The sequence below is a fragment of the Nestor notabilis genome, unplaced genomic scaffold (assembly GCF_000696875.1).
Source record: "Nestor notabilis isolate BGI_N333 unplaced genomic scaffold, ASM69687v1 scaffold18078, whole genome shotgun sequence".
Classification (NCBI taxonomy): domain Eukaryota; kingdom Metazoa; phylum Chordata; class Aves; order Psittaciformes; family Psittacidae; genus Nestor; species Nestor notabilis.
In genome coordinates this window covers 7,335-19,151 of record NW_009939800.1, presented here as the reverse complement: position 1 = coordinate 19,151, position 11,817 = coordinate 7,335, and the positions used below count along the sequence as shown (strand labels likewise).

Genomic DNA, 11,817 nt, shown 5'->3' with positions numbered 1-11,817 from the left:
ACAAGTGAGGTCTCATGAGAGCAGAGTAGAGGGGCAGGATCACCTCCTTTGACCTGCTGGTCACACTTCTTTTGTTGCAGCCCAGGATATGGTTGGTTTCTGGGCTGCAAGTGCACACTGAAGCCAGCTTATGTTAAGTTTCTCATCAACCAACACCCCCAAGTCCTTGCAGGGCTGCTCTGAATCTCTTCTCTGCCCAACCTGTAGCTGTGCCTGGGATTGCCCCAACCCAGGTGCAGGACCTTGCACTTCACTATGTTGAGTTTTTTCTCTTCTCCCTTAGGCTGCTCTGTGTAAGTCTGTCTTCATTGCATGGTCATTTCAAGCAACAGGACTGTCTTTAATTGTGTGCAGAAACCTGTACATTCCATCAAGGACTACACAAAAAAACCAATTCCCATAGAGATGGATGGGGACATGCACAAAATGTTTCACACACTGGCATCTGAAGGCTTCCTGGATGCTGCCTACCACCCACTGCTGGCATGTGAACTCCTGGCATCTGTCGTGTTCCCATCAGACCCAAGTGAGCTGCCTTTGCCTGTTTTGATTCAGAAGGTGCTTTCTTTGTTGGCTTTTGGGGTTAAACAAGAGCAGCAATTACCTCCTTTGTGTGGGGAACGGTTGTTAGGGCAACTGGGAGGAATTTCTTGGCACCAACACTAGTGCAAGAAAGGAATGAGCAGAAAAATGCTCAGCCAGAGCAGAGTCAGGAGCAGAGCAGGCAGAGGAAGCCAAGGGGACGTGCTCTGCTGTGTTTGTGTTAGCTCCTCACCCTGGCTCTTCCACGGGCAGCAGAGGGGCACTGCACAGCCAAAGTGCTCTGGAAAGGCAAAGCCCACACACCCTTCACCAACCTCTGTACACATCTGTGCAGTCCCCAGCAGCACTGGCTGTCCCTGGGGCTCATCCTCCTGAGCTACAAAGGTGCTACAAAGGGGAATAGAGTTCTGAGTTTTTACTCTATTGCTGCTTCTGTGATTGAACACTCCTCAAAACATATAGACAGGAATTTTCTTTTGTAATACTTGACACAGTATTACAAGAGAAATACTTGCAGTAATGAAGGCAACTTGGAAAATTAAGTTGCGCTGGTGATTTTCAAATGGAAACAATCCTATTTTGAGGTAGTTTTCACTGTCAAACATGGTTCAAAGGCACAAGAAGAAAGGGCAGGGTGAGCAGTGAGTTGCTAGGTAGGTGAGTACAATTTTTTTAAGCTTTAGTGACTATTTTTGCATTACAGATGCTCTGCTTGCTCAAAACTTCTGCCTTCCCCATCTGCTCATTTCCGTCAGCTCACAACTCTTTCATAAACAGACAATAACTTTTTGTTTGGATTGGCTTGTTGGCAAATTTACACAGCTCTTCATGTAATGATCTGATTTCAGGTGATGGTGAGTTGATTAGTATATGTAAGGGCATAGATTGTGAGGGCATTCAGCTGCTTCTATCCATGTAAGTAGTGGTAAACAGGAAGAAAAAAAAGGGAGTAGCAGCGGAAGAAGCATGAGGTAGTGTTTGGTCCCTGGACTTGTTTGCATACTGGCTTAAAATCTTCAGGATGAAACTAGTGTAGTTTGCACAATGAGTTTGCAAGCCTGTCTGCAAACATAGCAGATGCTGGGACAAATGACTGGTCTAAGACACTGGAAAGCAGGGCAAAGTGTTAATAACGGGTGTAAAGCTAGAAGACTTGTAAGTAAGGGGGTAATGTCCAGACCTCGAAAGCATACTGCTGCATGAGTTTGATGACTTTTTTTATGCACTTAAAGAAAACACTTAAAGAAAACAAAGAACACTGCAGTTTGCTTAACTGGGTCCTCATCAGAGCTAAAGTTCTACGTGGTATTGTTTATGGATTGGATTGGAGAAAGTTATCCAAACAAGTAATACAAACTTTGGGACAAAATTCCCAATGGGCTGTGCTGTTCTTTATAGGCTTGAAAAGTTCTATTAGAAGTGAAAGCCATGGAGTAAGTGAAATTGCTGAGCAGTTGAGAACCTGAATTCTATAAGCCGTCATGTTCCAAAGCAGTCAGTTCATGATCTGAAATTTTCCAGGCATAGGGCCAGACTACAAATCTACAGATGGGAAGGGGGTCTGCCTCTGCACCCTGGAAGACTTGAGTCATCCTCAATCTAAATTAAGGTATCCTTTAGACTGCCTTCATTCAGCCTAACACAGAACTGCCGCAGCTTAATGGGTGGTAAAAGCTTCTTGAAGTATGTCTAAGGCTACCAGCAGCTTTTTGTCATGCATTAAGTATTTTGGGAGTTTGAAAAAGGTTGAGAAAAAACCTGCTTGTGATTTCTTTCGTAACTTGCCTTACACTGGTTGAGTATGTATCGGGGCAACTCCCAAGGTCACTGATTCAAGCTTAGAAAGTCACAAAGGCAGAGTCAAAAAAGCTGAGCATTCTGGTATTGTCTTCATTTTGTCTTAACTGAAAATTGATTTGGACCAAATGCTCAGAAATGCACAGACCAAACCTGATTATGGTGCATGATATTCTGCTAGAGGTTTCTGCCCACTCTTGCTGGCTGATGGCTGTGCTGGGTGTATCGGCGGGAAGAGGGACTCTCTGAAAGCTTAGAGGAGGCCTATGGATGACTGTATTTTGTGGGGTACCACAGTACCTACGATACAAACAAACAGGATCAGGGTCCAAATCAAATTCTAACTACCTTAATATGGTGATGGGCAGAGTTTCTATTGACAGTCTTAGTGCATTTGGAATTTACTTGCCGAAAAGAAATATTACCTGAGATGCAAAAATGGCCTCTTGAGGGGCAGGGGTGTGATACAGTGAGGCTTGAGACACCCTGTGCATCATCTTGTGCCCCTTTTATGAAGTTTTACGTGCTCTTGAGGATATCACTATCACTGAGCTATATGTAAGATTGTGCCTTGCAGAGCTCACTGGTGCTGTCAAACATCTGTGTGTCTCCGGTATACAGTAGTAAAGTGCATGAATCACAGATAAGCTTACTCACATACGTAACGTGTGTTAAGGGAGGGACAGGAAGTGTAGCGAAGATGAATCTGTTCATATTTAAAGTGGCTCAGTTTAACAGCATCTCACCAAAAAAAAAAGGATATTGGACTGCAGTGTCTGCCTCCTGCTCCACTGGCCTGTGAGTGCTAACTGCTCTGGTCTGTATGAAGGCTGTGCAGAGCTGCCCTGGGCTTTGCTGTGGGTTTCAGTTTCTCTAGACCTTTCCTGGCCCATATATATTGATGTATTAAAATCTGGCCCTGCACTGGCCCCTGTTGTGCCCCTTCACAGCCTTTTTAGTTCATGCTGGTAAGAATGACCACTTGTTTTTTTTCCCATTTTCTGTCTGGTTTGGTCTTTGCTCCCTTCTGTGACCTACAGCTGTTTGCTGTAACTCTGAGATTTTCTGTCTAGAAGGGCTGCTTTGTCCTTGGAGTCCTTAAGAAAGCTGACCTCTGTGGCAGGCTGACCCAATTAAATCCCAGCACAGCGATAGCCATCCAGACACAGACTTGGATCCAGCAAAAGCAAATCCACCCTGCTTATTAATCCACCTTACCCTGAGGAGGATTGAAGGACCACTCATGAGCTCTCCTTGCTGTATGCTGCTGCTGACCCTGTCTCTCAAACATGGCTAGAAATCAAGCTAGTGCAGACTCTAGCAGCATGCTTATTATGCCAAGAGCAAGGCCTTCTCCTTCACAACTTGCCCTCACCATATGATGGATATGTTTGAGGCAGGAGCAGCTGGCACAACTCGTTCTCTTGGGAATAGTCAGGGCAGCTTCCCAGGCCATCAGGGACCCTGCTCACTTAAGTGAAATAGCAGTGTGTGGGTGGGAAATGAGAGAGGCCCATACTTTGGTGTTTACCCAGCATCCCATGTGGGTCTGTAAATGTGAGAGGGGACAGAGCTCCTATATAGCAAGGGTTAAGATATAACTGGTGGGAACATTTCCATCAGGGCAGCTTTCCATTTAAAATAAATAAATAAATGCTGTCATGGGTGGATTCTGACAAAAGTCTAGACAGGAAAATATGGCTACAACCATAAGATATTTCAGCTGATTTCACAGACACATTTCTCCAAATTAAAGTATTGAGAGCTGTCCCTCTCTCTTTAAAACAAATACAAAAAGGGAAAAAAAACCCAAAACATTTCACACTCTACTCCTGAGCCTGAACATGTCACAGCAGATAGTGCAAGCCCTGTGACAACTTTGCAGTGGTTGGCATTGCTGAGAGTTATTAGCCTTAAATGTGCTGGGCCTGTGCTAGCCTAGAGATGCTTCTTGACTCATGCCACGCAAGTCTAGGTGTGGGATGGGGGGAACCTCCCTAGTCGCTGTATAGTCTGCTGCTTTACTGAGCTTTACTGTAAGGTGTAGGTAGGAAGGACATAGTATGGTGTGGGGTGTGGCTGTGTGTGTGGTGTGTGGGTTTTGTTTTGGGGGTGGTTAATAAGCTTTTTTGAAGGAAGGGTGGTAGAGGAGGGCTTGTTAAGTTCTAGAGTTCTGGTTTGGTTTTCTATATTGGTAGAGATAGCAAGGATTGGTAATAATGGGTGAGCAGCTTATTCTGTAGTAGCAGAACTCACCATGTCCCAGTGTGGTTTTATACTGAGAAATTACCTCTTTGCAATTTGCATGTTGTATCTGTGCCAGAGGTCAGAATGTTAGGAGGGAAGGGTGTGTGTGGGGAGAAGCAGTGGAAAAATTACAATGAGCTTTAGTCAACCGGGTGAATGTAGGGCTCCTCACAAGGGAAGCCTCGTTTATTAAGCAACTTGAGCTCTCCCTGTGAAAAACAGGTTGAGCCATGTCTGAGGGCGTTGCCTCATAGAATTTGTAGATAAGGATGGTTTATACCGGCGTGTTCCCAGCACAGAGAGGCCAGTTACATTCTGCAGCTTCCAGAGGAAATAACCCTCCTGAGGAGTACAGTTATTCCAGTTTGCTTGTGGTAAGTTTATTGAAAAGAGCTTTTGTTTCTTCCTCTTCTCCCTCCACCCCCTTCAAATCCCAGATTCCCTAACCGTGAGGTGTGATACGTGTGGTTTTTCTTCATCAACAGACCCAGACTGAGACTGCAATGGCATGGTGGAAGGCCTGGGTAAGTAGATGAAATATTAAAGTAAGACACCCTGATTTTTTTGGCACCATAATAAGGTAACTTGTAAGTTGCATTAGGCACTGTGTGGGAGTTAAATGTTTCTCTTTAAAAATCAGCAAGACGTATTTACTGGGTTTCTCACCGTAAAATAGCATTCAGGACTTCAAAAATCTTGATTAAGGAAGATGTTACTATGATTGCTGGCTATAAGAAGAGACCAGACTCTCCCCAATCCTTCAGTCGAGAGTGGTGCAGAGGTGTGTTCGTGTGCCTGTGTATATGGGGAGATGGTACTGGGGAACAGCAAAGTTCCACAGGCAAGGTCTGCAAGCTGCAGGCTCCTTGTCTCTTGCGGCACTGAGATCAGGGCACTGGCCTGTCCCCAGTTGCACTGGCAGGCTGTAGCCACAGAAGGAGATGTGGTCAAGCCAGAGTGTCTGTTTCCTTGGTGGGTTTTTAATACTGCAGTGACAATGTAGACTTGAACACCCTGTCAGTCTGCTAGGGGCCAGAAATGCTATGTATGTTTTCTTCTAAACCCTTGTGGCTTTGGGAGGAATGTGGCAGGACAGAGGGATGCTCATGGGGTATGCTGAGGCAGCCTCTAGGGTACAGCTCGGGCCAGGCGCTAGGCTGCTCTGGTGATGTGCACAGCTCTGCTGCCAGCTATGGAAGCTCTCCCATTAGTCCCCATGGAAGGTCAGGTTTATCCCCAGACTTTATTGCCAGATAGCTATAAGCTAAAACCTAGAAGACATCTGCTGGAGACTTGCAGTGGAAGAATACTGGTAGAGAAGTCCTTTCCCAAGTAGTCCTTGCCCCTGCCCAGCACCACTGCCAGTAGCTCACAGGCTTTCTCTGGACTGCTTTTGTCTTGTTTGTGGAAAGATTTGTCCCAGAGTCCCCCAGCTTCTTGTTGTGAAGATGGCTTCATGTTCAGCAGCCTGTGCAAGGGGTGAGCCTGCACCAAGGCTCTGGTGCTGCTGCTTTTCTCCCAGCTGGGGCACAGGCAGTCCTGGTGCTGGTGGTTGACAAGGGGGCAAGGTGCCTCTGCTGCCACTTGCCAGCAAAGGTACCCATGAGGCATAGGAGAGCTGTATTGCAGTGTACTGTATTACCTCTGGTGCAATACATCACCAAGAAGAGAGAAACCACTTTGCATGGACTTGACCATTTTCATGTTCTCAGTTAGTTTTGCAGCTATGAGGTGGGAACTCAAGAAAAAACTAAACCAAAACCAAAACTCTTTGTGGGGTGGGGAATACCAGGCTAATTCCTACTTTCCTCCAGTAGGCTTCAGATAGGGAACTTTCCTGATCTCAAAACACACAATGAATTTTCAGGCCCCCCCCCAAAAGATTAAAGTTGTAATCTTCCTTTCTTCTCATTTCCCTCTGCCTCCCTGTTTCCTTCTGGAAGTTTAGTATAGTAGAATGAACTTGATTCCTAAGTTTGGAGTAGCTCTCACTTCAATTTTCCCCCTTTCTGCTGATCTCTGCTATGCCCAAAGCTGCAAATCAGTTGAAAACTCAGAGTGAGAAAAGGTCTTGAAAGCTCCAGTGATCTCTTACCTGTCAGTCTTGTAGGGGGTAGAAGCGTGAGAGAAAGGTGAGAGGGTAAAGGAAGGATGTTAAATTGTTTTCATTTTCTAAACCCTTCATAAAAAATACAGTTCAAAAGCAAAAAGAATGAAAAAATGTGAAACTTTTTCAGGAAACAAAAAAAACCAAACAACCCAAGTAATGTACTCCCACCTGTCCCCAAATTGCAGCTTTTCAATAAACTGCTGTTTAGTTTTAGAAATATTTTAGTAGGAAAACTTAATCCCTCTCTCCTTCATTTATTGGTAAAACTTTTCAGAGCATCATGCCTGAAGTATGCGGATTCCATTGCTTTCGTGTGAATTATTCATCTTCATACAAAAGCTACAGAGATGCCTTGAGTAATTTCAGTTAGGTAATTGTAGGATCGGTTCATCTGGGAAACAAGACCAAACTGAACAGGGTTTCTCTGGAAACCTTTTGTGATTGTGCCTGTGCTGAAACAATTATGTAGACAGATAATGAGGTCTTATGATCGAGTCGTGAGTGTGCCACTTGAGCCTTGATGGGCTGTCAATGTTTATTTGACTTAGTGTCAAAGATTGCCATTGTACAGTTTGTTCTGCTGCCTTAAAATGAAAGCTCAGCATTGCACTTGTTCTTTCACTGAATAGTGTCCAGAGTGTTTCACATGGTCCTTACATGCAGCTACAGAGGATTGTCCATCTTTTTCAAAGCAAAATCAGATGTCTGAGTGTAACTAACTTGCTTTTGTGGGTAGTTGTGATGGTGCTGGCTGACTTCGCAAAGAACCAGAGAAGGAGCTCAGTCAAACTCTGTTCCAGGGTGATGACAAACTGTTGGGGGTGGCAATGCTTTAGTCACTGCTCTTTCTGCAGTGACAGCTTCACTACAGCCTGAAACTTGCTGCTCAGTAATCACTGGGGTTCAAAGCTGCATCTATTGAGAAGTTTCCCGTTGACACCCTCCACTTCACAGCTGTTGTCTCTGCTGGGAGCAAGGTGTGGTAGCACAGGATTCTGTTTATGTGCTAGCTGTAAAGCAAACTTCTCCATATCTTGCTGATTGGTGAACATACCGCCTCTCTCAACAATCATCATTGCTCTTTGGTTTCTTGTCACTGCTTCCAGAGCTTGGCTAGCAAAGAGACCAGCATGCAAACATGTGTCAGCTATGTCTACTGGTAAAGCACTGGACAAGGACACCTGAGCTAATTTGCCCACAGCCAGCCTGAGCATCTGTGCAGCACAGTGTGGGTATGCTTCAGCTGCAGCACTAAGCTAGAGCTGGCAGTTGTTGACAGACGCTCCTGAGCACACAGCCATTAATCTTCCAGCCTCTCATTAAAAGCCAGAAATGCATGTCCTGAAGGAAATTTCCGCAAGCTTTTCTACCTGTCAAGGGCCACTTGCAGGCTTTTTACCCTGGGGAGGCTTTTTATCTCTGGGGAGGACGTAGATGATCTGGCTCTAGGAGATAGGGATAGAGCCCTCTTTCACACAGGAAAGAGCAGAAGGGATTTGCATCATAGCAGGAGGCTGCTGCGTGGCACTTGCTGGTCTGTGTTATGAAAGTCAGATGGGACAACCATAGTGATTCCTTCTGGTCTGTAAGCTCCGATTTGAAGGTACTTCACTGACTGTGAAGCCACCCCCATTAAAAAATCCATCAGATCATACTGATATCATAAGTACAGTATTAATCCTATCTCTGCAACTATGTTTATGAGAATATAGTAATTTCCTGGAGCAACTTAAATCTCTTTGCTGCTAAGAAAGGGAAAATCATGTCCATTATTGGAATAAAGTGGTGATGAGTCTATGCCTAATCACTCATATACTCCCCGGTTGATAGGACCATAATGTTATAGATGCGTAAATATATTCAAGCCAGGCCCTTGACTAACAGTTTATGCTAAACTGAAACTCTTAAACCTGAGTTCTGTTTAATGGCCCTACTACCTTGTGGTGATTGGAATAAATCTCAGCTCATCTTTCTGTCTGGAAGTCTAGCACTGGCAGCACCTTAGGAAGTCTAGCACTGCCAGCACCTTAGGATTCCTGTGTAGCTGGCCCTTGGTTCAGGTGAGAACATCAAACCTGCACTCCTGCTGATGGATCTCTTCCTTCATAGTCTCTTGGCCCAAATCTTTTCAGAGGAGATGCTTCTTTCTTGAAACCAGCTGTGCAGCAGCAGCAGAATAAAGCTGCGACTTAGAAAATGGTGTTTGAGCAGCAGACTGTCTGCACATAATGACTGTCACAGGAGTGTCACTATTAGTGATTTGCACTTCATGTTTCTGCCAGGAGCCAAAGGCTGGTACAGGCAGATGGAGGCAGGGAACTTGTGTTCTCTTTGGAGTTCTGCTCTGCTGAGAGATTTTGAACCAATCCTTCTACTTTTATGTTCCCTCCCCATGTACAAGTAATGAATGTTATTAACATCCTTCCAAAATACTTTTTCTTCAGCTAATGAAAAGCAGTGATGAAAAGTCCTGTGTTTCTCTTCTTCTTTCAGAGTGAAGCAGAGGGCAGGTCTGTGGCAGGTGCTTTAAACTTTGACCCCACACCTGATGCTCAGACTCTGTACAAGGCCATGAAAGGGCTTGGTGAGTTGACTCCAAATTCATGTGTAAATTCTGTGTTCTGCTTTAATTGCCAAGTTGAAAGCCATTCCTTAAGAAAATTGCAGCCAGAGATATCACTGTTAATGTGGAAAATTAAAAATTAAATTTTCTTCAGTATACTCTTAAAATTCTACATGAAGGCAATGAACTAGGAAAGGTTGTCTGAATATTTGAATTGGGATTTTTTTGACTAGTCTCAACTTATTCTGTGCACTGTGTTTATGGCTTATTATTGCTCTCTACAGGGACTGATGAACAAGCTATAATTGATGTCCTAACCAAGAGGAGCAATGTGCAGCGTCAAGAGATTGCCAAATCCTTCAAAGCACAGTTTGGAAAGGTTCTTCCAAACTAAAACCATATTCAGTCACTGTTTCAGTGCATGCAGTAGATAAATGTAGTAATTGGGTATACAGTTCATCCTGGAAGCATGATGTAAAACGATATGCAGGTCTTCTGCAAATAAGTGGATGAATATTTATTTATAAGGCCTGGGGTGAATGGGTGAAATTAATTTTTGGTTGGAAAACCTGGTTTTCCCTCAAAGATTGTAATTTTTTTGTAAAATCCATTTTTATGAGAAATATTTTTTTAAAATTATTTTTTCTTTATTATTTTAACTTAAAGTCTAACTTCTTTTTGAAGCTGTAACAAAAATAGATACTTTTCTAAGTGGCATTTTGAGTAAAATATTGGTTTAGTTTGGTGCCCTTTTAAATGCCAAAGAAAGTTCAATTTAAAGACTTAATTACATTTCTTTGGAAATTCTGAAAATGGAATCAAACTGCAGTTATTGGCAACCATGCTTTCCTGGGCTATCTTTCTGTCTTTGATAAAATCTTCCTTTCTTTGGAAAAACTTTTCTACCAGCAAGCTCTGCCACCAGCCCTACTCTGGAGTCTCCAATGACTCTTACTGGAAAGGAGACTGCCATGCAAGGGCCTCAGAAAGGGAAGAAAGTGTGGGGGTGGCAAGTATGGGACAATGAATAGAGAGTGCTTGCACCCCGCTGAAACAGTGTGAGTCATACCATAACAAAAACGTATTACAGGGAAAAGGAATTTTGAAGTCTGCCTTCAGACAGACTGCATGCCTCATTCTGCAGAAGTCCTGGGTGCATGTATATATGCAGGCTTTGGGAGTCAGCCCTGTGTGAAGTTATATCCCTTGCTCAACTTGCCTTCAACTGCCTGGTTCTGTTCACTGAGTAAAACAGGGTGGAAGAAGATTTTAATCTTCCCTACTCTGCTGCAAAATTAATTAATACCTGGGAGATGCTTGAGTACTGAGACAACAGGGAAGGTGTAAGCACCTAGGCAAATCTCGTTTTGGAAATAGGTGCCTTTTCCAGTCCCAGAACCTTTTCTAATGAACTATCAACACTATACTGTCATTCAGCTTCATTACTGTAGGCCGTGGGGATGGAAACAGCATTGAGCAACAAGAAGATCCCATGAGGCTTTTTATGTAACTGTGTGATGCATATTTAACAGGATCTGATTGATAGCCTGAAGTCTGAACTGAGTGGCAACTTTGAAAGACTCATTGTAGCTCTCATGTATTCCCCATTCAAGTATGATGCCAAGGAGCTCTATGATGCCATGAAGGTAAGCGAATTGCATGCTGATGTTTAAGTAGTAGCACAGATGCAGTGCTAATTTCTTGTAACTGTGCTTATTAATGCAAGTGGCAATAACTAGACTGTTACATGACAAAGTGTGTTATTAGCAGTAGCTTTTGAGAAATAGTTAATTGTACTGTCAATGCATATTCGAGGGGGGGGGAATGCTGCTTTAATATCTGGACTGCATGAGAGTTTCTGTACATACATTTCTCATAGAGCCTGGGAAAGGCAAAAGCAAAACTAAACTCAGTTTTGGCAATGAATGAGCATCCACAGATTGCCAGATTTTAAACCTTGTTGTCACACCCGAGCCATGAAACCTTTGAGAAATCAAGGAGTGGTGGTGTGAGGGCCAGGCTGGCCTTGGCTAAGATCCTATTTATCGATACAGTATCTTTTCAAATTTCAGATGCAGAGAGGTCTATTAAAATGGTACAAAGATGGACTGACTAGGCAAGTGTTGGTCTCCCTGTATCCCTCTAACAGTGTCATCAAAGATCCAAATCCAGAAATGCATTGCAGGAGTGAAAGATTAGATGAAATCATCCTCCATGAGTTAGGCATGTCAGTAGAAGAAACCATGTTCAGACCAAATGTCTTTGTGTCTCTGGGTTTCATCATGACGGTTTCTCACAGCTTAACACTTTGCTGTGTTAGGCTGTGTGCTCTTGACTCCTCACTTGACCATACATCTCTAGCAGTAAATTTCACTCTATGACTAGATGCCTTCCTCCAACTTTATTTCTCCACTATGTTTTCTATTAAAGGGTGTGGGAACAAGTGAAGATGTTATCACAGAGATCCTGGCATCCCGGACAAAAGCACAGATCAGAGAGATAATCAAGGCATACAAAGAAGGTAAAGTGCCTGGGGCCTGATCTGTGTGGTCAGAAC

General features: G+C 43.7%; 1 protein-coding gene across 3 annotated transcripts in view; it reads left to right on the top strand.

Moving 5' to 3' along the window:
* Positions 1-5,088: 5,088 nt before the first annotated feature.
* LOC104410003 (annexin A8-like) overlaps positions 5,089-11,817 on the top strand; it is a 13,269-nt gene continuing 6,540 nt past the window's right edge. Inside the window, exons 1-5 of one of the 3 annotated variants that reach the window (XM_010020051.1) lie at positions 5,089-5,111; positions 9,191-9,281; positions 9,545-9,639; positions 10,793-10,906; positions 11,691-11,781. In XM_010020051.1, the coding sequence (XP_010018353.1) occupies positions 5,091-5,111; positions 9,191-9,281; positions 9,545-9,639; positions 10,793-10,906; positions 11,691-11,781 (412 nt within the window). In that variant the 5' untranslated portion in view covers positions 5,089-5,090. The remainder of the gene's footprint in view (positions 5,112-9,190; positions 9,282-9,544; positions 9,640-10,792; positions 10,907-11,690; positions 11,782-11,817) is intronic. The other 2 variants (XM_010020052.1, XM_010020053.1) reach the window with 2 other exon arrangements.